The following is a 26,451-nucleotide window of genomic DNA, read 5'->3' on the forward strand; positions in this document are numbered from 1 at the left end:
TTTGAATGAATAATCATTCTTTCCTTCCACAGTACATAGCAACTGCATGACATTCCCCACAGAGATGAAGCCCCCCATTAATGCAACACACGGGTAGCTGATATCTTTGGATCAATGCTGCCATCTACTGCTGCTTTTCAGACTCCCCTGCACGGCGTACTAAAATATAAAGCTTTGAAAAGTTTTTATTAATTGATTATAATGGTTCTGTCTAGAAAGCAAAAGTAAAACAGATTCTTATTTATTGAAAATATGTGGTTTAGTATTCAGCTCAGCCAGTCAGTAATAAAAAGATTACAGATTCCAGTTTCATCTTCCAAACCCTTTTACTCCACTTCCACAATGAAAACCATTTCCTGCAGAGCAGCACTTTCAAAGTGCTTTCCTGAATGACTTCCAATGGTTATTAAAATAGGGAGGAAATATATCAAAAAGATATACGGGGCAATGGCAATGTAGGGGTCCAAAATAGATTCAATGGCTTTAGTCATCAAATGGGAGACTGCAGGTGTGGGTTCAAGGTTTAGCTTTTTAATGCTCCTATTGCAACCTTGCACATTTAAATCATAATAATATTGTAATAGTGCAGCAATACATCCCTCATGTCAAATGTAAACTATACATGATTGGGATGGTCCCACAAGACATGATGGCAGCCAAGATTGTTGTATCAAATTGCTGTGTTTGTTGCTACGTGAATAAAGTAAAAAATAATGGAAACTGTAACTTGCATGGAATACAGATCCTTGTAGAGCTATGCATCATACAATTAAACAGCCCAACATGCTGTGTTTAAATTGTCTTCATTTCTCTTTTAGTGCTCCACCATACCAGGATCTATGAGAATAATTGGTATGAAGGAGAAAACCATCACAGTTCAAATGGATCTAATTAATATGGAGAACAGACACAGAGAGCTCTGTCTGATTTGGGTGAAGGTCAAGCCTCTCGCTTCGTTTGCTTTGACCCCCCACTCAATGATGTTGCAAGCAGCAGCAGTGCTCGGTTCTAAACACTCGAGTCACTGATCCAATCACAGAGAGCCACAGAGTGATAAATAAATATCGAATCTGTGTGCAGCAAAACAGATTGCATGAAAACTCCTGGGTGGAGGAGAGGATCTTGGGCCAGAATGGACCTAAATGAATATTTTTGCAGATCCACATCAAGGGGCTAATTTTTTTTTTTTTTACACATATTTTCAACAATGTAATTTTTCAATCGAAAAGCACAGATTTCCATGCAACAAATCAGTTATATTTGGAATTTATGAATATGTGCAATTTGGTGCAGAGCCATGTAAAAATATTTAAATTTTATCGTAGGGTGATCTGTCCTGTAAATTATGGATTCAGAACCATGAGTTATGCATGTGATATATCATATATATATATAAATACATACATAAATACAGTTTTGCAGCAGCTGCTGGATATTTTAACGTAAACAATGCTCATTACGACAGACGCTAGCGTCTTACGTCATTTCACTTTACGGCAAATTAGGCCTGCCGTTTATGTTTCGTGTATCGTTGGTCTCGCCTTTAGCATCCGTAACACTTGAAGCGTGCTGGAATTAACACAATTAAAATGGGAATAGAAGATGAAACAGACCGAACGCTCTTCATAAGAAATTTAGACCAGGGAGTGACGGAGGAACTTTTGTTCGAGTTGTTCTTACAGGTACTGTTTCGCTAACATAGCCATAGCTAACGCATGCTAGCTGGCTAGCTAGCGTAACGCTAACCATGCGAAAACGGCTCTCACATTGCTTAATCTAAAAAGGAGGCTATTAAATGATTGACTATCTTGTAATGAGTGGTGTTCGAAATAATATATTTGAAAGCTGAAGTTTGTTATGCACCCGCTTTGAAGAAAGACGCACGTAATTCTAGCTAACGCCTAGCTAGCATTAGCTGTGGACTGTGATTATTTTGTGGCGGCGATATTGTTTGTTTGTAGGCGGGGCCTCTCATCAAAACTAAAATCCCGAAAGATTCCGATGGGAAACAGAAGTCTTTCGGCTTTGCTGTGTACAAACACGAGGTTTCCGTTCCGTACGCGATGCAGCTGCTTGACGGGACCTCGCTGTACGGGAGAACTCTTCATGTGCAGTTCAGATCGGGTGAGTAATGTCGGACCTCGTTTGTAAACGGTGTGGAGTTTAAACACGCACGCATTATTCCGCGTCACACCCAAACATCACTGGCGAAAAACCACATCACGTGGAATCTTCGTGGGAGAAATCCTGGACTATTAACGTCGCTGTATTTACATGGCGACTTTAGTTACTAATTGCTATAAAGAATATGATTTAAATGTATGATAAACAGTGTCTATAGAATAAATGTCTCCCTTTTTAGACATTTCCACACTACATCAATGTAGAAGGAATTTAGATTATCTTAAAAAATATATAGTTATGACTGTGCTCCTTTTTAACTTACTATAATGATAAATGTTTGTACATTCAAACAGTTAAAGAAAGCAACGTGTTATTTTTAAAACCTACTTATTTTGTCTATATTCATATGAATATGTTTCACACAGTGTGGCATTTAGTTTTTAATCTGGAATAATTTCATCATATACTTATATGTGGCTTTGTTCCCCTTTGCCACATCATAGGTAGCAGCCACAGCAACGGTCCGGGAAACAGTCCTGCAAATACCCCAAACCCCCACGGCCAACAGTAAGAACAATTTATGGACAGTTTGCATCACTGGCTTCACGGGAGATACCAAACATTATTCTCTGCTGCAATTTAAAATGTCTTTTTTAAATATAAATGTACTTAAAATACCTCTTAAAACATTATTGAATACATGGAGTCTGGGACGAGTCAGACCGTGATGAGCGTTAACATATGTGTCCAGCTTATAATGATCCGTGACGGTGCAATAACAGCAGTTGTAAATGGGTGATCACAACTGATAATCTAGTTTAACAGAAGACATAAATTCTGTAATGTCTGTTTAACTTTACACATTACAATCCTTTAAATAACACATATTTTAACTTCCCTGTTTTTGCCTGCTAAATGTGCCATTTTACAGTGAGTGGACGGCAAAGTGAGGGAAGCTCGTCTGCTGGTAAATCACGTTTGCCTCGATTGATAAAAATAGTAATATTAAACTGCTAAAGCTGGTTGCCAAATACACTTTGAAGGGCATTAATATACCTGTGCTGCCCACCCAAGTGAAGTCTGTGTGGGTTCAGGGGGGGGGGGGGGGTCTGGAAGTCGTACAGGTCAAAAATAGAACATTAATATGTGGCTGTGCAGATTCTTTAGCATGTAACCACAAATATATTAATGTACGGGGAAGTCTGTGAATATGAAAGAAGCTTTATGGTTTGAGACTCTGCTCATAAATCCTTTTATTAAAGTTTCACTTTTAACCGTTTGGAACAAGAAACACTTTTCTGACTGCAGGGCAACATGGAGAAATAGAATGAGAGTTTGTAATTGAGGCCTGTCTGTGTGTGTGTGTGTGTGTGTTTATACCAGTATTTCATGTTCTTAGCTGTGTCATATTTGGTCTATAAGAGAACTTCCTTGTTCCATTTGTTTAGATCTGTCAGCTTTTGCCCTGTACTTGAATTAGAAACAGGAAGTTTGTGTTTGTGGTTAAACAAGCATGTAACTGACTTCCATCTTAAAAAAAACACAACAGTGAGTTCTCCTGACAGGATGAGCAGGTTTGAACTAAAACAAAGCTGAAAAAAAAAATACTGCTCAAAAATACATGTTTGTAACATTTCACAGTAGCAGCTGACTGATCGTATAGACATCCTCGAAAGGCAAAAGCCATTCACAAAAACATTTTTCAGGCCCAGAAAAGGTGACACTCAGAAAGTCGCAATTATAGGAAACTGGATTTTACTAATGTTTCGCTGATTTTTAGTGAAATCTTAACTGGTTTTCTGATGAGAATAACTTACCCACCTGGAGGTAGTGGCTTTACTGGCATTATCACTTGTTCCATCAATGATTTTATCACTGACAGGTACCGGCAGGTATGTTGGCACGGTGCTTTAAAAGTCAAACATTTCTATGCGCATATTTACAGTTGTTTTCTATCAGCAGCCGCAGTGGCTCTTTATGATGGTCGAAAGATCAGAACATGAAACCGGGGCCCCCTCCCTTCGACTCGAAAGAGGGGAAACGTGGTTAAAACGTGTAGAGGGGTGTCTGAAAAGATCGTTCCCTTTCTCGTACAGGACTCCCATCCAGTTCAGCGGCCCACCATGCAACCTTCCCCGTCAGATGCAGAGGTCCTTCTCGTCTTCTGATGATCTGCACAAGCACGCCATGGTAACGGCTTTGCTTGTTTCGGATAAGATGCGTCTCTTTTCCTGAGTAACAGAATGAAGGCGTGTTCACGGCGGCCCTGTTGTCGTTCTGTTCTTTCGTTTAGATGAACAATGTGACGTGGCAGCTCCAGCAGCAGCAGCTCAGCCAATTGAACGGCAGCTTCTCCAAGCCTCTGCAGGGGCAGCTGCCTGCGGGCGGCGATTCTGGAAGATGTGGCTCGAGGCAGCACGGCAACGGCCCCTATCAGCATCAGTTGCCCCAGATGAGCAGCGGCGGAAGGAACCAGCGATACGCAGACGAACCGGGTGCCGAGCGACAGCAGCAACACGGGCACAGACGGGACAACTATTACCACCAAAAAGACAGGAGTGGCAACCGTCACCACGATGGCGGCGGCGGCAGCAGCAGACATGACGACAGGGCCAGCAATCGTGGTTACCAAGACAACAGATACAGACGGTACTAAGATACCCGAAGGACTTCTGGAAAGACTTTGTGTGACGACCTCTTTAAAAAAAAAAAAAAGATGTATACTCAGGCTGTTTATACAGGATCCAACCAGTTGGATTTATTATATCGTAGGGCAATTTATTTTTATTTTTAAGGAATTTTTAAATTTTTACGATTTTGTTTTCTACAAATTTTCCTCAGATGTAAAAAAAAAAAAATTACTGAGGTAAAGAACTGCAGCAGTTGTAGAGGGAGAGAAAAAAATCAAACATGACTGATAATAATTTCCCCCCCCAAAAAACATACCTTTAAAAAAAGAAAAAAATATTTGGCCATCGGCTGAATTGAATGTTATGCAAATTTTTAATTTTGAACGGTGCTGCCAGATGCGTAGAAAGTTTTCAGGTAATTTACAATGAAAAAAAAACAACAGCAACAAATACTTTCAGCTCTAGACTTCACCAGCACCACTTTTATCATGACTGGGGGGCAACACCCTTTATTATGTCGACTTTGCTCTTTCTAAAAAACGAAAAGTGATTTATTTTATGTAATTTTTTTATTCTTGGTCTGTAAGAAATGTTTTAAAGTGAATGTTTTCATTGCTATAAAGCTCCTTTTCATTTGATCTTCACGCTGTCTTTCTTCCGACCACACAAGCCTCCATGAATGCTATTTCCAGCTCTTTGTATGTTCCATTGTACACGCACGCACACGCACACGCACACACACACGCGGCCTTACATGCTCCTATAAATGGCCTGAGTGTAAACTAATAGTGTTGTGAACTAATCTACAGGTGGCGCCACGAGCATCCTTTTTTTTATTGAATCAATTAAGACGTTAAATATAACCGAGGCGCGACATCAGCTCCTACATTGTGACATTCCTATTTAAGATGCTTTCAAGTCTCTGCGTGGATTTAACACCCCCCCCCCCTTCACTATGCCGGACGCAATTAGTTTGACTTCCACCGAAATCTGCTCCTGCTTTTCTTTTTATCAGGAGGGTCTTAACGCCATTTAATAAATGAGCCACATTCCTGTCGGCTCACAAAAACAAGTCAATTGTCCGGTCCTAGAATTAGACCTTGTGTAACTGTTCGGGCTTGCTTTCAGTCCAGTGACGATCAAATCCCTTAATGTCCCGGTCGAGGTCATAATCTACCCTCCTAAAGTGTTTATCAGCGGCATCGACGACCGGAGCCCTCAATAAACCCCCACCGTCCAAAAGCGGAGATGCGCTTTCACCCTCCGCGCAAGGATAAGTGAAAGGTAATCCGCCCGGTGTCGCGTTGCACCCTCATTCTCCCAAATCGCTCTAATAGAGAGTGTCCTGCATGCGCCGCAGCGCCGGGCCCTCGTTGCGCGCCCGGGTCCTGCATGGCTGTGGAGAATAACCCGTTTAATTGGTTGATCTTTCCGGCGTCTCTCGCCCTGCAGCCGCTCGGTAGCCGCGGGCCCCGCTGCTGCGTGGATTTATATAGACGCGCAAACGCAAACGCACCCTCCGCAGTAGTCCCCGCAAAGCAGCGCAAAATGCGTCGAGATACCTGCAGCCGTGGTTCACTGGGGTTTTCTGGGGGGGGGGTTGATGCAGTGACGTCAGAAACATGACTTTATATGTACATATATTTATTTTGATCTATTGAAAACATATAAAACATATATTTAAATACGTCGCTATCACCGTGAAGACGCGTCATTCGTTATCAGCTTCATCAGCGATCCTGCAGACAGAAACAGAAACATCCTGCCTGCAGCTCATCGTGGAAAAAGTTTAACGTGGAATTTATCAGAAAAATTCAGCGTTTCAAAATGTCCCCACCCCGCTCGACAGACAGATATTTTAATTCAGTTATCCTAACAATTATTATAATTATGCTTCAGTGTGGGGACAATTTCTTTCTTAAATCAGAAATGTGTGAAAGAGAATACATAAAAAATAAAACATTAACGTGATCCACAAACACATCCTGCGAGCGTGATCCGCAATGATTCCAATTAACGGACAAAAGAAAAGATGTATTGTTAAAACATATTTTTTATTATTGACTTAAACTTCTTTTCTACCAAATATAGAAGTTGAAAAATGAATTGAGGTGTTGTTCTTATTTTGTCGTTCTGTTATTTGTGACAAAAGAATAAGAATTAGCTTTATTATTCATTAACGACAATAAAACAATTCTGAAGATCATACTCATCGATCTAATTTAACCCCTGTTGAAAGAAATAAAGAAAGAAACGTCCTGCCTTTGTATAATTTTGCATGATTTGAAATCTTTTTTTTTCAGTTCGAGCATGCACAATGAAATGTCGAAGAACTTGTTTGAGTTTCTAGTGTAAGTGTCAAGATGATATAAGTTAAGTTAAATATATATATATATATATATATATATATTCTGGCAAAAAAATCTTTTGGCTCGATTGTGATTTTGTAAAGTCAGATTAACATGTTTAATAAATAGTGACGTGTAGTTTTGCTGTGGTGGTGTTGTGGCTTTTGGGAGGCGGTCATGTGAAGTATAGAGTGTATTTGTAAGAGATAGAAAAAAGAGATAGAGAGAGAGAGAATGAGAGAGAAAAGAGAGAGAGCGCGTAGAAGGTGTGCTGGGACGCTTTATAGAGGGGTGCGTGTGCGCGCTCCAGTCAGTTCACTGCCGCCGCCGCGCTGAGCGCACTTCAAGTTTGAAGGCATCCAGTCAATTCAGGGAAAGCTGAGCAGCAGATTCAAAGACAATGAGCTCTCCAGACGCATGAACTCCAGCAAACGTGACCAAATCTGCACGACTTTATAGGTCTTAGTGAATAAAACTCCAGCTTCCGTCGACGACAGCGCGCGCGCGCGGCGCACGGGGCGGCAGATCATGCACTGTCAAGCCGAGCTGAGGCTCTCCTCCCTCGGGCAGCTGAAGGCTGGCGTCCGGCGTCGCTACAAGACGTTCATGATCGACGAGATCCTCTCCAAGGAGACGTGTGATTACTTTGAGAAACTTTCTCTCTACTCCGTGTGCCCGTCGCTCGTCGTGCGGCCGAAGCCGCTCCACTCATGTTCGGGTAAGATGGATCTTATTTTTATTATTTGAAAAGAAAGCAAAACAATAAAGAAAAGTCACTTTTAAGCATGTGCAGGTTCGGAAAAATGTTAAAAGGTGATTGTTGAATTTTTTTTTTTATTGATGAATGGATGAGGAAATGTCCATTAACTCCGGCTGACCCCTCACGGGATGCGCGCGGCCGGTTCTGCCGGTGGAATGACATTTGTTTAATACCGAAGTTTCAGTTGTTGCTTTATGCGTAAATCGGACTCATACAGCTTTATTTCATCCTCTCATTAACTTTTAGGTTCATGTATTTTCTTTTTTTTGATCCAATTAAATGACTGTCTTTAAGTCGCACCTGCTTCTTCACCTTCTCCGATTTTTATACTTTCAGCCAAGTTTGAAGTGTTGAAAAATCAAAGACAGGAAGTGAAAGACAGCGATGTTTCAGGGCTGATGAATGACTGTAAAAGTCAGAGAAGAGTCAGTGAGACATTTAGAAAATGATCGACTCAGCATAAAAAAACTCAGCTTTTATATAATTATTTGATTTAATACCTCTTTTCTGCAACTTTTGCAGCCTGGATCCTGCTTGTCAAAATGCACCTTTTGACCCAAAAACAAAAAACTAAAAAAAAAACAATTTCCTAGGTTGTGTTTAATCAAACCCAAATTAGATTTCTCTTGATTGACAGATGAGGAAACATCAAATAGAATTTCTTTCCATTACCCTCCTCCCAAACTTTTTCTGGGAAGCGATCATTTCCCTATGGCGGTATATAAGCAATAATAACCTTCTAAGAATATTCTGAAAAAGATCAGTTGGCAAAAGCCCATGTTGTCTTGTCAAAACAAGGGAACGAGCGGCATCATACTTGATCGCAATTTCTGTTGAATCCAAACAACTCAAAGCACTCTAGTAACCATTAGGATAATTACTCCAAAGTCTGAAATAATAGCCACTGATATTTGATGATGACAGCTTCGGCTGGATAAAAATAAGGAAAGCCATTCCCTCATCCCTTTGATATGAGGTGGTTAGTGTGAGAGGCCACTATGACTGGCACCCCCTCTGTTTGGTTGGATAGAGTAACCCACCCTGCATATCAGAACACTGTGCCCACCACTTATTTGTAGCCGTAAGGGGGGGGGGTGAGACACAGTATATTATCCAACATCAATGGCTTTTAGTGCCTGATATAGAAGGTGGATGGCCCCTGCGTGGCCCCTTCAACAGTGGAAGTTGACTTCTTAATTATGTGAAGGAAGGGATGCTATGACCTCCTGCTACCAGTAGAGGCCGCCGGAAGACAGCGATGCTGGCAAATTCTCCCTAAAGGAGGAGATGAGAGATGAACTCGTCTCTCCTTTGTGTTTAAACATCATGTACAAAAAAAACTATTCTGGTGCCTATGATGCTTTTTGGGATTCTCCATTTTAATTCCACGCGTTTTCAGACGAAGATAATGTTTTACAGTGAGTAACATGTGCAATTAGCTCCTCATCAAGTTGCAGTTTCAAAGAGAATAGAGTCCTGATCTGGCGCTGAACGGTTGAGGATGTAATGGCAGGGTAGGGTATTCCATTTGGAGTCCCATCTCTCAGCAGGACCCAGGGCAGGGCTTTTAGTGGTGCTTTCTGCAAGAGGTGAGAGAGAGATTAAGATCAACTGTTGTGTAATCCTGCATGACAGCGTGATGAAAAATAAAACAGAGAAAAGTGAGAGAGAGAAGAAAAAAGCAGGAGTCTGAACGTGGTTGGTTGTGGCTGGGGTGGGATGGAGGGGGGGTTACGGAAGAAATCCAAGTGGCAGGGTTTTTAATCCCACTTTAAATCTTAATCTGCTGCAGACAATAAAATCTCCCAGCCGGTTTGAGAAGGTTTATAACACTCTTGTCAACACATAGAGGCAAGTATGCGCGCACGCACACACACACACACACACACACACACGCACACACACACACACACACACACACACACGCACACACACACACACACACACACACACACACACACACACACACACACACACACACTTTCGGTTAAGTTTGACAGCCTGTCATCTCTGAGTCATTTCAACGCTGCCATCAGATGTGTTTATCTTGACAAGAGATCAGTGATAAATCAATTCTAAAGTACTTTATTACAGTTAGCTGGAGAAGTTTTCCCTGCCCTGAACGATACTACAACTATTTATTATTATTATTATTATTATTATTTACAATGTGTTGAGAAGTGCCCTTAAATCGATCCTCGTTTTCGATCGGCGAACGATTTACTGCAGATCAAGAAGCCGACCTACTTCCCTTCCCTGAAGTTTCATCTTCAGTCAAAGGACGCAGTAAAAACTAAATAAAACTCACAAGGGTGCGCCTGAACGCATCATCATGAATCAGGCTTCAGCATCCCATTGCAAAGAAGCAGAATGAGGGTGTTGTGATGGAAGGTCCATCTGAAAGCTGCGACATTAACAGATGCAGTCATGCAGGGAAAAGTTCCCCATCTTCACTTAATTACAAGTTAATAAAAAACGTCTCTAATTTAAGACGTCACCGCCGACCCGCGATCAATGAGGGAAATTGTCGATATTGAAAGGAATGCTGAACAAATGTCCCCTCTGGATCTCTTCTGGATCTATTCTGAGCAGAAATGTCTTCTGTAATCGTTACCATAAGCACTTGTGCTCCTGGTATCCCAGCTGAGATTATCATGAGTATCAGTGTTCCTGTGCAGGAGGGCGCGTTGCAGCTACTCAAACAGTTTATTTGTAGACTATTGACAGGACGCTGGCACTTGTCAACAACATTGCTGTCAGTGGAAAGTCACCGAGGGCTGAGATTGATTTACTTTTTTTCCTCCCTTTTACAATCAATGATTTAAAAAAACAATTCTGCACCATTTCTGTGGCGTGCAACACAACAATCAGATATAAGAAAACACGGTCAGATTTGATTTTACAGAGGAGGTGAAAATAAAGTGTAGGATCAAGCAACGGAGAGAAGAGGAGAGGATAGGAGAGGTGAGGAGAGAGGAGTGGACAGGATAGGAGAGGAGAGGAGAGGAGAGGAGAGGAGAGGAGAGGAGAGGAGAGGAGAGGAGGAGAGGAGAGGAGAGGTCTTCGTGTCCAGGCCTGTTGCTACAGCAGAAATCCTTCCACCTTCCCGATGTGGGAAGGTGGAAGGATTAGTTATGACCTCAGCACTTATGTCACGATGAGCCCGAGGCAGTGTGTGCGTCTGTGGGTGAATGCATGCGCTTGTGTGTCTCTCTTGCATCTCATATAGTAAGTCTTATTTCTCCTCTTCTATTTTCAAAATTTTCCTCAAATAGATCAAAAAATAATCAACGAAGCAGAATAAATAAAAAAAAACACGTACGCATCTTTCTGGGGCCTGTGCGTCCTGTGGGCGTTGTGTGTGTGTCCGCGCGTGTGTGCGTGTACTTGTGTCTAGGTTGTCTGGTGCAGCTTGGGTGGCTTGTAAAGTTGGATGAAGGGGTTGGTTTTAAATCTCAACCTGCTCTGTTCAGGATCATCACTTAATAAAAAAATAAAATATTCTGCTTCTGTCTGCAAAAATCCGCGACTGAGAAAGACAGAGAAACGTTTGCGTGCGTGTCTGCATGCGTCTCATGCTCGTGTGTTATTGGAGGTCAGTTCCTATTTAACGATGTCTGAACACTAATCATTCTTTGCAGCGGTTCAGAGGGGCGGCGTTAAACATGCTCTGCGTCATTCAGTTCGCGGCCCTTTCCGTGTAGAAGGTCAAAACCAACAACCTGTCTGACACAATCGACCGCATCACATCCAGTCTGACTGAGAGACTCTCTAAAAGCTCACAGAACTATTTTTTCTGTCTGTCTTTCAGGCTCCGCGTCGCTACGCGCCTACCCACTTGTCTCCGTGGTCACGCGGCAGCCCCCCCACCTCCCCCAGGGGTCGTCCCCCTCCTCGCACCTGCCCCTTCTCTCCCCGCAGCATCCTCGGGGCTCCGAGTCATCCCCCAGCCAGACTCCCCTCAGCATCAGCAGCGAGTCGGACACGGAGCGCGGCACGCCGCGCCTGAAGAAGCCGCGCCGCAGTCGCACCATCTTCACCGAGGTGCAGCTGATGGGCCTGGAGAAGAAGTTCCAGAAGCAGAAGTACCTGTCCACACCTGATAGGTCAGTAGAGATGAGGAAGTCCTGTCTGATTGGATGGGAATGGGCTGAAACCGGAAACATCTGAACGATCGTTCGAGCGTAATCAGGATCCATTATTTACAATAACGGCATCATTTCTTTTGATTTTTTTTTTTTCCTGCGGAGACCGGCTCTTGTAATGCGCATATTTCTAAGCCAGAGCATTACGTCATCACTCCAGTTGAGACAAGAGGTTTAACCCTGAAACACACACACACACACACACACACACACACAAAGAAACACTGCCTTATTCAAGAAAACAGGGAGACCAGCCAACATAAGCAAACGGAAATGTATTACAGTGATTTACTGCCAATCCTTTCACACACGTGCAGGTGGATATTAAGAACAGTTCTCTACAATGAGATGAAGTAATCTATACTTTAATATCTGTGTCCTGAGTTCCATTCTGCAGGGTCATTTCTTTGGGACCTGACATGAGGTCAGGCTATATTTCCACGTTTTATTGTAAGCCTTTCCTTTTATATTTGGCCTTCGGGCTTCTTTTCCATTTTCAACCCGGAGTCAAATATGTCGTAAAAAGCTTTCCCTAGAAGGAATTTCAAAAAGAAAAAAAAAAAAGAGTCTTTGCATCAAGAGGAGATTTGACGATTGCAAATACACACACACACACACACACACACCCCTTTCTGCATGAACAATACGCTCGTGCATTTAGCCAGCAGGTGTGTCGGACTCTGCATCCTCTTTGCGAAATATCTGTTTGCCACATCTTGAGAAGACCGCTTATTTGTAATAAACCAAAATTGATTTGACATTCCGTTTACACGCCATCCGTGGAGAGAAACTCCCACAATGCACTATTAATATATCACATCTAGGCTTGCCCAGAGCCGTTGGAAAGCCGCCATGCCTCATCTTGAAGCATGCAGAAGCCCCAAAGTTGAGCGCAATGGAGCGATCAAACCCAAACGCCCCTCACAGATCGCTGTGCCAAAATACTCTGTCCTGTCAAAAAACATCCAATCACCTGGTTGAAAACAAATTAAATGCCCAGCTGCCGGAAAAAATGTATAAAAACCATCAGCAGAGAACCCGCCCACCCCCGCCCCCCGACATCAAAGCTACGATCCAAAGATAACTTCTGGTTGGTTTGAAACTGCGACAGTCTTAAATAATTACTGTGGGAGCAGGAGTAACCGAGACAGGAAATATCTCATATAACAATTGTATATGCCCAATAGATAAATCATATGTTTAAATCGCTCCTAATCATAGTAATTAGTGCGTTAATAATCTTCATCCTTGTGAAAAGGCTCAGCGTTACACCCTAGATTAGCTTGTCGAAGCGAATGGTAAAGGCAACAATTTGAGGCCTTGCAGTAGCTGGGACTGAGTAACTTAAAAAGTATTCTTAAGTGTGCGGTTTCTTTCCATTGAGGACTAATGACTATAAATGAGTGGGAAGTACTTTTTCGGCAATTACCTTTTCTCTCCTGCAGCGGTTGAACCGTCGCAGACATACAGGTATGACGAGCATTACGTTTTATAGCTTGTTTGCTGGCATGTCTCATGTTTTTTCTTTCTAACATCAGAAACACCCACACCCTAAAAAAACAAAACAAAAAAAACCCATTCAATGTCTGGGCTTTGTCTCACACATCAAATGAAAGTGGGGCTACTTCCACTGGGGTGGGTGAGAATCCCTTCATCTGAGTGTTAAACAGTTTGAGAGGAGCAGAGGAGAGGAAATCTCATTTTAAAGAACCCAGATAAGCGCTCCTTCCTTCCCGTCGCAAATGGACGCCTTGTTCATTTTTTATCTGTCCCTTCCTGACATATCGCATTACCCACCAACAAATAGCCCCATTAGTCATGGATCAACACATGTGGTGGATGCATTCAGAATGCTCTCCGGCAGCCAATTGCCCCCCCTCTACAAGTGGTGTAACTGGATTACCAATCCCGGTACAGATGTTTCGAGGGGTGTTTCTTGAGCCGCAGGTGTGCGCTATCAAACTCAAGCTGTACCACGGGCTTTGATGTCAGATTCAAAGACTGGGTTAAAAGTATGAGAGCGGTTTAATACTCCACCGGGGGGAGGGGAGGGGGGGTCCATGTCGGCGGCCTCTCAGCATATACAGCATGTACAGGGTGGAAAGATTACAAAACCGCAGTCGGTCTTCTCATTTCCATATTTCGCTGTCAGAATAACAACGAACTGGATCTTAAACGGTGAAAACGGGATGAAGCAGGACGACCAGGAGGCTGGATCTCATTTGCGGCTCGCTTTTCATGTGCTTCTGCAGGTTGGATCTGGCCCAGTCCCTCGGACTCACGCAGCTCCAGGTGAAGACCTGGTACCAGAACCGGAGGATGAAGTGGAAGAAAATGGTAAGAGACAGAACCAGAGTAAAAAAAAATAGTAATAATGTCATTATAATAGTAATAACAAAATATTAGTAGATTACTGCAATAATAACAATAGCGTAATTAGAATATGAATAAATTGTTGTAAATAAAAATATATATTAAGTCATGAATTCATGTACAGTATGTAAACAGTTTTATTATACTGCTAAATAATAACAATAAATAACATAATAAATGATAAAGTATACAAATATATTAGTATGTTTTATTATTATTGTTGTTATTATTAGAACAACAATAATAACATTAAATAAAAAGTAAAAATTTATTTCACTCCTATAAAAATTAATAAGAAAAGGGGAAAATACGATTTCTATTAATTCCACTTCCTGTTATTTCCTGGTCTTTGAATTACTTTAAAGCACAACTATTTTCGCTTTGGTTTTACCGACGAGTCCGCGTTGAGCTCGGCTGCAGGAAGAAAAGGTGCGGTGTGACCTCTGACCCACGATGACGACAGCGAGAGCAAACACTTTGGTAGACGGGTCAACAACTCTGAGAACAAGAAAGACCTGAAATCGTTAAAGATGAATGAATAGACAAGGGGCCTCGAGCAGCAATACATCTCCTCTTAATTACTATAATAGCGAGCGTTGCCTTTGACTGCTGCCGCCATTTATTACCGGAGGAGTCCACTAAAACTGTCTGCGTGTTATTCTAGGTGCTCAAGGGAGGTCACGAGGCCCCGACTAAACCCAAGGGACGACCCAAGAAGAACTCTATTCCCACCACGGAGGAAATAGAGGCTGAAGAACGGCGCTTTAAGGCAGAGGCCGAGGAGAGGATGAGGAGGGAGGCGGAGCAGGAGGCGATGGCTCACGGAGGAGAGTCGTCTCAGCACCAACTTCCAACCCTCCGTTCGGACGCTCACTGTGGACTCGCAGCGACGGAGGGACCCGAGCGAGAGCTGCCACTCCTGATGCCGTCAGAGACTCACGTGCCCAGCTAAGCGAGACAAACGCACCCAAAGACTGATGCCGAGCTGAAACAAAAGAGTGCCTCAAGATCACTGTAAAAAAAAAGAAAAAAAAAAAGCCTGCGTGGCGTTTAAAGCACTCGCTTTAAAGATTTGACTGGAAACGCATCAAAACTTTATCCAATGTAACCGTTTATTTTCTTTTATGTATGTGGAAATTGTACCATAGAAAGAGCGGAAACAAATAGACGTTTATCGAACTGAGCAAACTGTGGCCTTTAAAAAACAACAACATAATTTGAATAGCTCCTTCACACGAGGACTATAAATCTGTCCAATCCAGGCAGATCAATTAAACCGTATTGTGCACTCGACGCATAAAGTTTCACAAACACACCGCCGATCCTTAAAGGTGTTTACAACGTGCATGTGCCAAAATATCAAGGTCTGCCTTCCTGTATTGTCTGTCTGTGTATTGGAAATCGCTTCAATGCCAAATAAATGCTAACATTAAGCGGCTATCGTGCCTTAACAGTCTCAGAGGAAAGCTTTTTAACGAGTCGATCAAATATCTAACAAGTATATTTTCTACGAGGGTTTTTCGGAGACGAAAAAGAACACTTCCTGTAAAGCCGGCGTTTTTATTTTTCAATCTGAATAATACTTCTGCCAACCCATACACTGTATTATACTGTAGAAATGTGTATAAAGTATAAAATATATGGTCTTTTTTTTGGATAAATATGTGCGACAGTGTTTTTAACTGCTGTTTTGAATTGGATTAAAGTGGTTTCTATGTATATCGTTACTGCCGTTTCTGATCCTTTATTTGAATTCTTTCGACGGAGCCAGGATGACTCCATGTTTCTGTCACGAGGCCACAAAGACTCTTAAGATGTCAGCAGGGTGGGGGGGGGGGGGTTGCAAATCACAGCTTGTGCCAGAAACGCACAACAAATGCTGAACGTTGAAGATACTGTATCAAAGATGCTTTCAGCCCCGAGGCTTTGCATGAGCAGCAGAGTCAGTATGTTCGACATGCATTAACACGGCGCTGCCTGGAACTGCCAGCCGGTCTCTCCGTAGATTTGAAATTGAAGAGTTCCCTTTTATTTCTTATTTCACATTAAAAAAAGTGCATTATTTTTCTGATGTAAATAATGCTTGTTTGGAGTTTTTTTTTTTTTTAGGCTTGAGTCCAATCATTTTTACTACATGCAAGTTTGTGTTTCATGTATTTAAACATGCCTAATAAAAACAGCAATCATCAAAAGCCTTGTGCCATTCACTGCTTTTTACATTTTGCCCTCTGATTGACTCAGACGCTAACTGGGTCCATACTGAAAAAACAAAGCAAAACAATGCCTCCTATGTTCTGGCGTTCAAAATAAAAGCAAGCAAATTAAAGTTCCTTCCTTTCGTAGAACTCTTCCAATAATTGTGGGATGTGCGTGTCATGCTGAGTGCGCGTAAATCAAACAGTTACAGTTGCGCCGGCAGGTTAATGTTCGGCCAGATCAATTACCGAGCAAGCCTTTTGAAGATGCGTTGTGCTCGGTCAAAGTTGCCCATTAATCCCAGCGGATGGAACAAAGCATTTAACCACTCCGGGTTGTGACATTCGTCATCTTCATCCGTACAGCAAACAGGACGGCCCGCGGGGCACCTGAGGGGCTCCTCTGTGACCCCGAGCCGGTGAGGAACAATCTTAAGTGTATTTTCAGTGTACTGACCGGACACGGATGGCCTCCAAAGTAAACAGCGGCGAGTTAGCGTGAAGAAACGTGCACTGGGCTTCAACGCCTTGTGCAAACATTCTCCGCATGCTTCCTATGCATCAGGCGAGGCGTGATACACCTTGAAATTCCGTCTTGAGGGACATTTCACCTTCTCATTCAGCCTACCGGTAAGTAGCAGAATAACCAGTTTCCTGATGATGCCTTAACTTTACTGCACCATTATCATTTTTTTTTTTTTACACAGGATCATCATCCTGAAAATGGACACAAGCGTGTGAATTCCTCTGCAATGAATTGTGTCTAAGTACCGTTTAATTACAGCTATTACTTTAACCGCTACTGCCAAAAGCTGGTTTAAGCACTCGGAGAAAACGTCTTATGGGTGACAACTGTTGGCGTTCGCAGTGTGATCGTTCAGAACGGGCCTCGCCTCTTGGCATCCTCGTAAGGGACTGAGCCGTGACTCAGAAAAATCAAAGCAACCAAGGACTTTGCATCCTTGTTAATTGCAAAAAAAAAAAAAAAAACCAATTCCAAGAGCCGTGAAACGGATGCTTGCGACTCGCAGGCATCTGCAAGTCCCCGCAGGCCCGGGAGCCCGACTAATTGTTGTGTGGAGATGTAGAAAACACTGGCAGCCTAATTGGAGAACCTGTTATGCTCTCACCGGTTCAAGTTCAACGGGAGGTCACTGGAGTCAGCCTCACCCAACCTCTCCCCCACCAACCCACCCACGAAGACATCCGTCGCACACCGTGGCCTGTCAGCTTAGCGTACACTTAGCAGGGGGGCGATAGGAAGGGAGACGGGTGGCGTGTCGCTCGTGTTTGTGTCATGACAGAGGAAGTTACTTCTAAATGTTGAGCAGGGCTTACCTAAGTCAATAAAGGCGGATGCTTTCGACGTTCGTACACAACGCTCCTCTTTGTCTGCGACGACGGTGGAAGAACAGCCGGTGTGACGGGCGATGTCACGAGGATCGCCTCCTCACTGAGCAGCAGGTTCGAGGCCCACGGGTGCTGTCGGTTGAGCAAGACGAGCGTTAAATCAGTTCAAATATTTACATTGAAAGCACAAATCAATGCAATTCAAATGTGTTAAGGTTTCAGAAGACTCATCGCTAACGATTCCGTATGGCACAAATGGGATTTGTGTAAAATGTCATTCCCAGATTGAAGACAAAACTACATACTGAAGTATATACACAAAAACATGCCTTAAAACAGTGGAACAAGTTGAGTAGGAAAGTAAAAACCTCCTAATTCTGGTACCTTTAGCTTATAAAGGCCGAAAACCAGCGTGATAAAACCTTTTGTCGGTTGGTAGCAATGGAAAACTATTCTCTGAAGGCCTCGTGAATCTATACTAGACACCATAATAATTGTTTTCCTATACATACGGCTATATATATATATATATATTGTATTTTATATATATTATTATATATATTATATATATATTATATAAAACAAGATTTTTTTCTTTAAAGCCTCCATTATAAGAAAATTGGAAAATCCAGGTTTCTTTTTTTGTATGCAGACGGGTATCCGGATTGCTCTCAAAATGTAATGGGATCTAAGTTAGACCAAGAACCATCTTCGGATTTTGTTTTTAATCAAGATCCATCCTGCAGTTTTTCCATAAACAAGCAGCCGGTTAGATATGCTGCTGGATGACCCTGCAGTCCCATTAAATACACGATTTTGCAGATTTATCACAAATTATTAGCATGCAACAAGACGAGATAATCATTTCAAACGCACATCTTATTATTGCACAGCTCAGTCTATTCTTCGCATGATATTATGGGATGTAACTTCTTGACACCTGTGACCTCGGCGCTTCACAATGCAATACTGTAATACGAGTGATACTGTAATACAAGTGAGTAACACCCGACCAACCTGAAAAACCGCCTGGCGAAACCGCACAGTGTATGTGCTCTTTGTGAACTTTGTGAGCACCTCAGAAAACATGCAGTGATCAGCCAGACTCGAGCTGCTAGTGATGAAATGAAATGTGTGGAATCACATTGAAATCTGATCCAAGATCTTTTGCTGATCATTTGTGGGTAACGTGAGACGGCTTCCAAGCGCAGGTGCTCGAGGACAACGCTGAACTTCATGGGTTTCACCGACACTGACAGTGATGACAGTGACACTTGTTACCACAAGATGTTATCTTGCGTGGACAAGATAATGATCTCGCTCCCTAAAGAGAATAATTAGCGGGCATGAGATAAAATCTAAATCACCTTAAGTGCCAGTGTTTATTCTACGCCACACCGATAATACCATTATCATCCCCCCGATTGATTCATTTTGCTTGGTGAATAAGATGAATAATCCGGAGTGTTAGGCATGCAACCCTAATCCCGAGCTGCAACCCGAACCCGGACCTTGGCCAGGCTGGTGGGGCTGAAGCAAGGGTTACGGTTGTTGGTTTGGCCCCAAACCTGTAAAAGCAGCAGAAATCTGACCCCAAATCTGCTAACCTTAAGTGGTGTTTATAGCTGAAACAGCGGAGATACCCCCCAATCAAGCTACCTGTAACAACCTGCACAATCGTTTGACCACTAGAGGGCACTGTCACAGGTAAAGCAAGCAAATACCTCTTAAATTTACCGACCTTTACCGACATGAATGAACCCCCCGCAACGTTAAGGCCTTCTCAAAGCCATTATCAATAAAACAGGGACCTTAATAAGCATCTCAAGTTTAGAATAACAACTGAGACTCAGCTCGAAGAAGCAGCGATGCGTTTGCCAGGACTTTATGAGTCAGATTTCATTGGGATCACTTCTGCCATTACACAATCATCCTTAACGCAGATGCTTTTGGACTTAAGTGGCCAAATCATTTCTCAGTGCTTCCCCTGTTGATGTACTACGGGATCTCTCAGCCTAATGTATTTAGTGCAATAATTACAGAGCTGCCCGCCTCCATGTCTTCTTTTGATAGCTCATCCTCTGGCCAACATGTCTGGGAGACGATGACACTGCCTCCCACCTCCAGGCTCTCAAGCTCATAAATCAACGGCTAAGCATGTGTACGTGGGTGTGTGTCTGCATGCATGTGTGTTTTTTTTTAAAGGGGATATTGAGGGGGCTTGTTATGGAAGTCATGATCCCCTGCTCAGGGGTGTATATCTGGCTGCTGAGGAGATGGGCGGTAATTGACCTGTCAGTGGAGTTTTACCCAGAAGCTACCGTGTATTGCAAAAGCCAAATCATTGCAGACCCCCCCTCCTCCCAAAACCTCACATGCTTCCAGGAAGATGTTTGTCAGTAACGGCTTAAATCCTCTGGAGGCCGATGAATTTGTGGATTTAAAAAACTTGCTAGACCCTGAATTGAATTAAAGTAAGACTATTTTCATTTGCGTTGCTAAGGCGTTGTTTTCTTCCTGATTTCTCCCCTTAGTAACGATTCAGTTTCAACTCTAACAACACCACCACACCTTCTGAAGAGAACGCACCACCTGCCAGTGGCTTAATTATAGAAGGAGTGTGAAACTGGCTCAGGTGTCTTTATCTTGTTTGTCATTTCAGCCACATCAGAACATAAACCTGTCATCGAGCATCCAAACAAGCGCAGTTTTGACAATCAGATACATCTTTCCACACTTCCGCGTGAAAATAAATGAGCAGGAATTTGTCAGGCTGCTTCCTGTGACACATCAACACCCGTCCCTTTGAGTGGGAATACAGTGAAAGAGAAAAGTCAATAAAAACAACCTTTACAATTGATTGATTATGAAGTTTCGGTAGTCTTTGAGTACATCCTGTATAAAGCACGATAGAAACACAGAATCTCTTCAAGTTTCCCTGTTTAACAAACATTATTTTTCCCCCCACAATGTTCCACATGGAAGTTTATTTGAACTTACAGAGGGACGCTCAACTGTAGTCACAATCAGGGTGCAGTCAAAGGGACCCCGAAGACATTTAAGGGCATTTAGCTCCACTTTTACCTCCAAACATTTGTCATCATCCCGTCACTCATTGCGTTTGTTCATTTGTTTTTTACTGCTCTCTCGCTGGGACATAAAGTCCACGAAAACAAGTCCCCGAGTTCAGACTAAAATCCGGCCGCAGGTTACACGTTTCATTTAAAAGTTTTACAGTGCTTGAGATGCCAAGCAATATTCTATGCCTGACAAAATGCAATTAAAAAGCAGCAACCGGATAGAGAACGTCAAAGTGAGACCATGTGTCCATGTGGGTGGTGGGCACTGTCGGAGCGTCTCGTTGGGGTCGTAACTCACTCTCAGGCACAGCTGAGTACATCGGAGTCATCCGTACAAAATCCAGCAAAGCCTGCTGCTCTTTTTTTTGGGGGGGGGGGGTCTGGCATGACCTGGTCTGGCCTTTGAAAGATGTACTTGCATTTGCCATTTCAGACGGCTCTTTGCTTCTTTTGCCCGACAGTCCCAAAATTAAAGCCTCCAGATTGAAAGAATGGCTTTCAGGAGCAAATCGTTACAGCTGGCAGGAAACTGATCGCAGAGCAGATATCATATATCTCGGAAAGTTTAGTCCATGACGGGCACAAAGTTGTAATAAATGTAAAAAAAAAAGACATAATACTTTAATTATTTAATGGATTTTTTATGACAAGCTCAAACAAAAAAAAGCCGCGCTGGATTTAACTGCACCACAGTTTCATTTCCTAACCTCTTATCCCACACCTTTTTAGGTTTTTTTAAAAAGTTTTTTTACGCCGCCCTTCCTCTTCCCCCTCCGGCCTTTCAGAGCAGGGTTTTCCCTCATTTTAAACAGCATCTCCTATTTGCGCTTCACTACGAGCAACACTGAGCTCAGTAGGATTGTAACCCGCATCTTACACCGAGATAAAAGAAGCTGCTCGGAAAGCCAAAAGGAAATGCGCTGCTTCTGTGATGCGGGATCGATGGAGAGGTGGAATGACTGAACGATTAGGGGTTTGCTGAAAGCTCATTTCATACTTACTGCCCACGGCCCAGGTGAAAATGAAATGAGATGTGTGTGCGTTAGGTGCGCACGCATCCCGTCATACGAGACTTTTCTGGGTTCCGCTTTTAGATTCAAACCTTCTGAAGAGGCAAGGAAAACCAAATATTCTGAAGGCCTCTATCCGGCACATAGCCGTGCAGAAATCCCTTCCTGTGCTGAAAGAATCAACTGATTTTTTTTGTCAACAGGTCGCCACGGGCACGCTCGTTCTGCATTTAAACGTGTGTGTGTGTGTGTGTGTGTAGAAGGACTTAACGTCACTATTTTTGTGTTGGGTAATGAGCTCAGGTGAGCGATCTGTTAACTTCTCCAAATATTTCTACTTGGAGTGTGTGTGTGTGTGTGTGTGTGTGTGGGAGGGGGGGGGGGGTGCACACGGCTGGGCATTGGTTGATTGTCAAGCTGTGAGGAGCGTTTCTTTTCTCAACGTGGTTAGCCTCTTCTCTGTCAACTGCTTTGACAGGAAAGCCTGTCAGTGCTGCCGCGGTGAGGCTCTCCTCCTTTTCCTCCCCGGCTGATGGAAGGGAGCAGCCAGGGGTCAACAGCAGGGAGGTGGAAGGAGCGGAGCATCCCATTATGAATTAGATAAGCTTCTATCCTTTTCATTTTTACAGCTCTACGTATATTTCCATTATCACTTGTTTCCTGCGATCCGATTCTACTGCCGCGGCCGCTTCTGGGACGTGCTGCAGCAGCTGGGCTTGTGGCTAAGACACGCACAAGCTGCCACACGTGAGGCAGATGTGTGCGTGACTCATCCGTGGGCTATTCAAAGTGAAAATATACCACATATCACTGATGATTGTCATAAAATAACAAGATAGCGGCGCAAAATCAAGAGCAGGGGTCGTGTTGGGGAAACTCCGATAAATTTATCCAGTGAAAAAATACAAATAAAAAAATCAGTTCCTCTTGATTTGTTGTCAGGTATTAGAAACCACAGCCAAGAAGAGCGAGACCTTCCGTCCTGTCAAAGGTTCAGCACTCAGCGCTTGTTGTGGCACTAGTTGCTATAAACATTTGAGCAATTTTGAAGTGAGGATGCAATACGGTAATGTTTCCCTTAAGATGTTATCTGCCTCCTCCTGGCACCGGGCCATGCACAACCTGAAACACACACACACACACACACACATTGCATGTGTTTATGAGTTGGAAAGATTCTAAGTGAAGGTAGAAAAAGGAGCATAAAAACAAGGGATTTAAGGCGGAGAGGGTAGTGAGGATGAGGAGGTGGTATCTCCGGCCTTCACCCTGACTGACAAGGTGTGCTCTCTGTGCAGCTCGAATAACAAGAGCCAAAGGAAAAGCCTCGGGCCATCGGTGAGCGTAGATCATCTCAGAAGTACTTAAAGGTGATGAAACACAAGGGCACGGCAGATGGGAGAGATAATTTTGTCTGTTTCGCCTCCCTGATTGTGTGTGTGTCAACTGACAAAAACACCATCGCAGCGTCAGCAGGTGCCAAAAGGAGCGGTCAGCCAAAGGAAAACACACTTTTAACAAAGCACCAGTCATCCGGTGACAAAGATGCCATTATCAGGCTCATAAAAAAAGTCCTGACTGGATAGCTTAATGCATCATTCCTGTTTGATGGCGTGATCATGGCACATGGCAATTTGGCAATCACAGGCCCAAGACTCGTCTACGCTGGGGGAGTTTGCAGCAGCAGGCACCCCCCTCCCGAGGAACTGGTGACTATTGCTTTGAAGGGTGAATTCTTATTAAAAGCTAAATATTAGCCTTTACTTTTGATCAGCTGGCAGGAAGATTGTGCTGCTAACAGATATGAGCCTCCGGCAGTAACCTAATAAGCGAGCCAATCATAATCAACGTGGAAGAAGCCGAAAAGGATCAATAGTATAAGGTTGTGTCAAGTGTATGAGATTGTAGTGTTGTAAACAGGTTGTGGTGATATTTTGCAGGGCAGCTAAAAGCCCAAGACATTCAGGAGGTCATATTCTCAAGGCTAACGTTATTAAGATCAAAGCATTATAGCTAACTGCACGCATCTGTTAAAATGCATTATTGCTATAAATGCCGCCGCAAAATGAATTAAGCAATGACGATGTTTCTCTTTCCTGTGATGTGGGTGGAAGCGATTTCGTTTTCCACGATTAAAGGAACTAGGTGCTTCCTGATTAGCGACTTTAAAAAAACAACAAAGGGGAAGAGAAGAAACGATGAAACTGGCTTTACTATTAAGTTTGGGAATGATGGAGTGAAGGAACAGTCAGGCCTGAAGCGGGATGGCGGAGGAGAATTCCCTGTGCTTTAGCCCTTCCTAAGGAACATGGTAAGGGAGTCTCAAGGGGGGGATTTTCCTTGCAGTTGAGGGGCTTATTTGAATCGGATCTGCTGTTGATTGAAATGAATCGGCCCAATATCACAGCTCCTTATAACTCGATCCCGGGGACAGATGGACGAGTCATCCGAGAGGACACTTTCCCTAATCCTCGCTCCTCTCATGTGCCGTGGCATTTTGGGACGTTGGAGTGGGAAGAAAGAGGATGGCAGAGACGGATGACCCCTCAGGTCCCTCCGACGTCTACGCGTTCACACTCATGTATCCAAGTGGCATATGTGCCCCCCCCGCTGATTTCACGGTGGACGGAGGGCCGAGATCAAAAACAACAGAAAGGTGTAGAGGGGAGTGTTTTCTTAGTTTTACTTGTCGTGCAGCGGAGAGCCCGGGTCAAAGGTCAGCTTGTCAGGAGAAGTAATCCGAGCGTGGCTTTGACCCTTCCTCCTCTTTGACGGGGTTGGGTTTCGGCAAGTCCGACAGAAATTCGCCGTTTTCAGTTTAACGCCACACAGAAGCTGAATTGAGACCCGATGAGAATACAGAGACATCATTCCCAGATCCATCCAGGATGCAGTCGCACTTGAATTCCCTCGCTTCCTCTTCCCATCCCTCCGTTCGCCGGCAGAGAGAGAAGCTTCTCTGTGGTGAAGTCAGGAGATTAAACACTGTTGTGACTCGAGGACATCCTCTAATCAAAATATCAGCTCGACAATAAACAGCTGTAAATTACCACCATTTGGTGTTGCTGCCAATTCTTAACCTGTTTTCTTTCATCTTACGTTTTGCACACAGATGTGCTAATAGATACATATATATTTTTAACAAATTCCTTTCTGTGCAGCGGGAATTCTTTTGTTTTGTTTTTTCCTGCCGATTTAATGAAGCTGTGTCTGTGTATAAACACGCGTGAAATTGTGAAATCACGGCGTCTCAGTGGGGGGGCCAGATGAAGATTTGCGCTATCTCGGCGCAAAATGTCAGATTTCTCCATCAGAAAAGATGGGAGATAAAGTTCTCAGCTGTGACTTTGCAACATCTCCAATGAAATCCGAAGAAATACCGTCAACAGCAATGCAATCTCAGCTGGCGTGCAGGCAGAGTCAGCGTAGGACAAGATACAATAAGGACTATTGTTCAGGGACGCCGTTGAATGGAAACTAATGGTTGCTACCTTTATCCGCACAGCCTCCAAACACAACTGGCAAATTGTGTTTGCTTGAGCGCTCGCGCACAAAGAAAGTAGTGTTCCACGTTGACTTAGAAAATCCGCAGGTCATAAATGATTTACGCAGCCTTTAATACCGCGGCAGGGCGGAGTGCATGCGCAACACGAGGCTGGAGGATGCAGCAGACACAGAATATACCTGCACGGAGGCCTAAATCGGGAATGCATCAAGTAGAAATGCACTCCTCTGGCTTTGTGGGGCTTCGCTGTGGGCTGTTGTCTATGTGCAGGGTTACCCAAACAGAGCGGCAGCCCAAAGGCACAACGAAAAACACCTGACACGTCATTGTTTTCCAGTAACTGTCACCTTTGACGCTTAACTCTTTCAGCACATTTAGCAAAACATCCGTCTTGCTTCCGATTTTGTCTCGCATGCGGTCTCACTTCTGCAAAGGCTTTGAGTCTCATTCAAATCTTCATCGACTTGGATCTAAACTAAAATAAAAAGCACTTTTAGTTCTCTGAAGTGTTTTTTTTTTTCTTTCCCGCAGCTCTACCAGTTAAGATCTTGAAGATACTCACTTATAAAAAGTATCATTAGTTACCGAGAACAAAGGTCTTGCAGACTCCTCTGGCACGGCGCACAAATAAATTATTGTTTTCTTAATTGGATTAAGACCACAAAGTGAATTTTGAGACCTCCCACAAGCACACGATGGAAAAAGACAAGCTGGATCGTTGCAGATTCTCATCTCATAAGGTTTCCAGTTTCCCAATCGCTATTAGACGAAGAGTCTTGTTATTTATAGAGGCGATAAATCATGCAAGAAGGAAATAAAACCTTTTTCTCTGTGTTATATATACATAAACAATTGGTATCTCCCCCGTCATCCTCCACATTCCCCCCCCCCCCCCCCCCGTCTCTTTTGTCCCTCAGGTGAAAAGAAACTG

General features: G+C 43.3%; 2 protein-coding genes across 2 annotated transcripts; both read left to right on the plus strand.

Annotated features, from left to right (window-relative positions):
• The first annotated feature begins 1,502 nt into the window (after positions 1–1,502).
• Positions 1,503–5,384, plus strand: rbm7 (RNA binding motif protein 7). The gene is made up of 5 exons (XM_068745542.1): positions 1,503–1,682; positions 1,962–2,124; positions 2,628–2,691; positions 4,221–4,314; positions 4,418–5,384. The coding sequence occupies exons 1-5, from the start codon at positions 1,590–1,592 to the stop codon at positions 4,778–4,780; spliced, it is 777 nt and encodes a 258-aa protein (XP_068601643.1). The 5' UTR covers positions 1,503–1,589; the 3' UTR covers positions 4,781–5,384.
• Positions 5,385–7,630: 2,246 nt separating this feature from the next.
• Positions 7,631–16,181, plus strand: barx2 (BARX homeobox 2). The gene is made up of 4 exons (XM_068745558.1): positions 7,631–7,820; positions 11,674–11,968; positions 14,260–14,344; positions 15,045–16,181. The coding sequence occupies exons 1-4, from the start codon at positions 7,631–7,633 to the stop codon at positions 15,330–15,332; spliced, it is 858 nt and encodes a 285-aa protein (XP_068601659.1). The 3' UTR covers positions 15,333–16,181.
• The last annotated feature ends 10,270 nt before the right edge of the window (positions 16,182–26,451 follow it).

The sequence above is a fragment of the Brachionichthys hirsutus genome, chromosome 11, assembly GCF_040956055.1.
Source record: "Brachionichthys hirsutus isolate HB-005 chromosome 11, CSIRO-AGI_Bhir_v1, whole genome shotgun sequence".
In the NCBI taxonomy this organism is placed as follows: Eukaryota; Metazoa; Chordata; class Actinopteri; order Lophiiformes; family Brachionichthyidae; genus Brachionichthys; species Brachionichthys hirsutus.

What these genes read in the sequence shown, in the direction of transcription:
- rbm7 (XM_068745542.1), top strand. Translation starts at nt 1,590, where the DNA reads ATGGGAATAGAAGATGAAACAGACCGAACGCTCTTCATAAGAAATTTA. An exon ending in TCATGTGCAGTTCAGATCGG is followed by an intron (nt 2,125 to 2,627) that starts GTGAGTAATGTC and finishes GCCACATCATAG; the next exon opens with GTAGCAGCCACAGCAACGGT. An exon ending in ATCTGCACAAGCACGCCATG is followed by an intron (nt 4,315 to 4,417) that starts GTAACGGCTTTG and finishes TCTTTCGTTTAG; the next exon opens with ATGAACAATGTGACGTGGCA.
- barx2 (XM_068745558.1), top strand. Translation starts at nt 7,631, where the DNA reads ATGCACTGTCAAGCCGAGCTGAGGCTCTCCTCCCTCGGGCAGCTGAAG. An exon ending in TACCTGTCCACACCTGATAG is followed by an intron (nt 11,969 to 14,259) that starts GTCAGTAGAGAT and finishes GTGCTTCTGCAG; the next exon opens with GTTGGATCTGGCCCAGTCCC. An exon ending in GGATGAAGTGGAAGAAAATG is followed by an intron (nt 14,345 to 15,044) that starts GTAAGAGACAGA and finishes GTGTTATTCTAG; the next exon opens with GTGCTCAAGGGAGGTCACGA.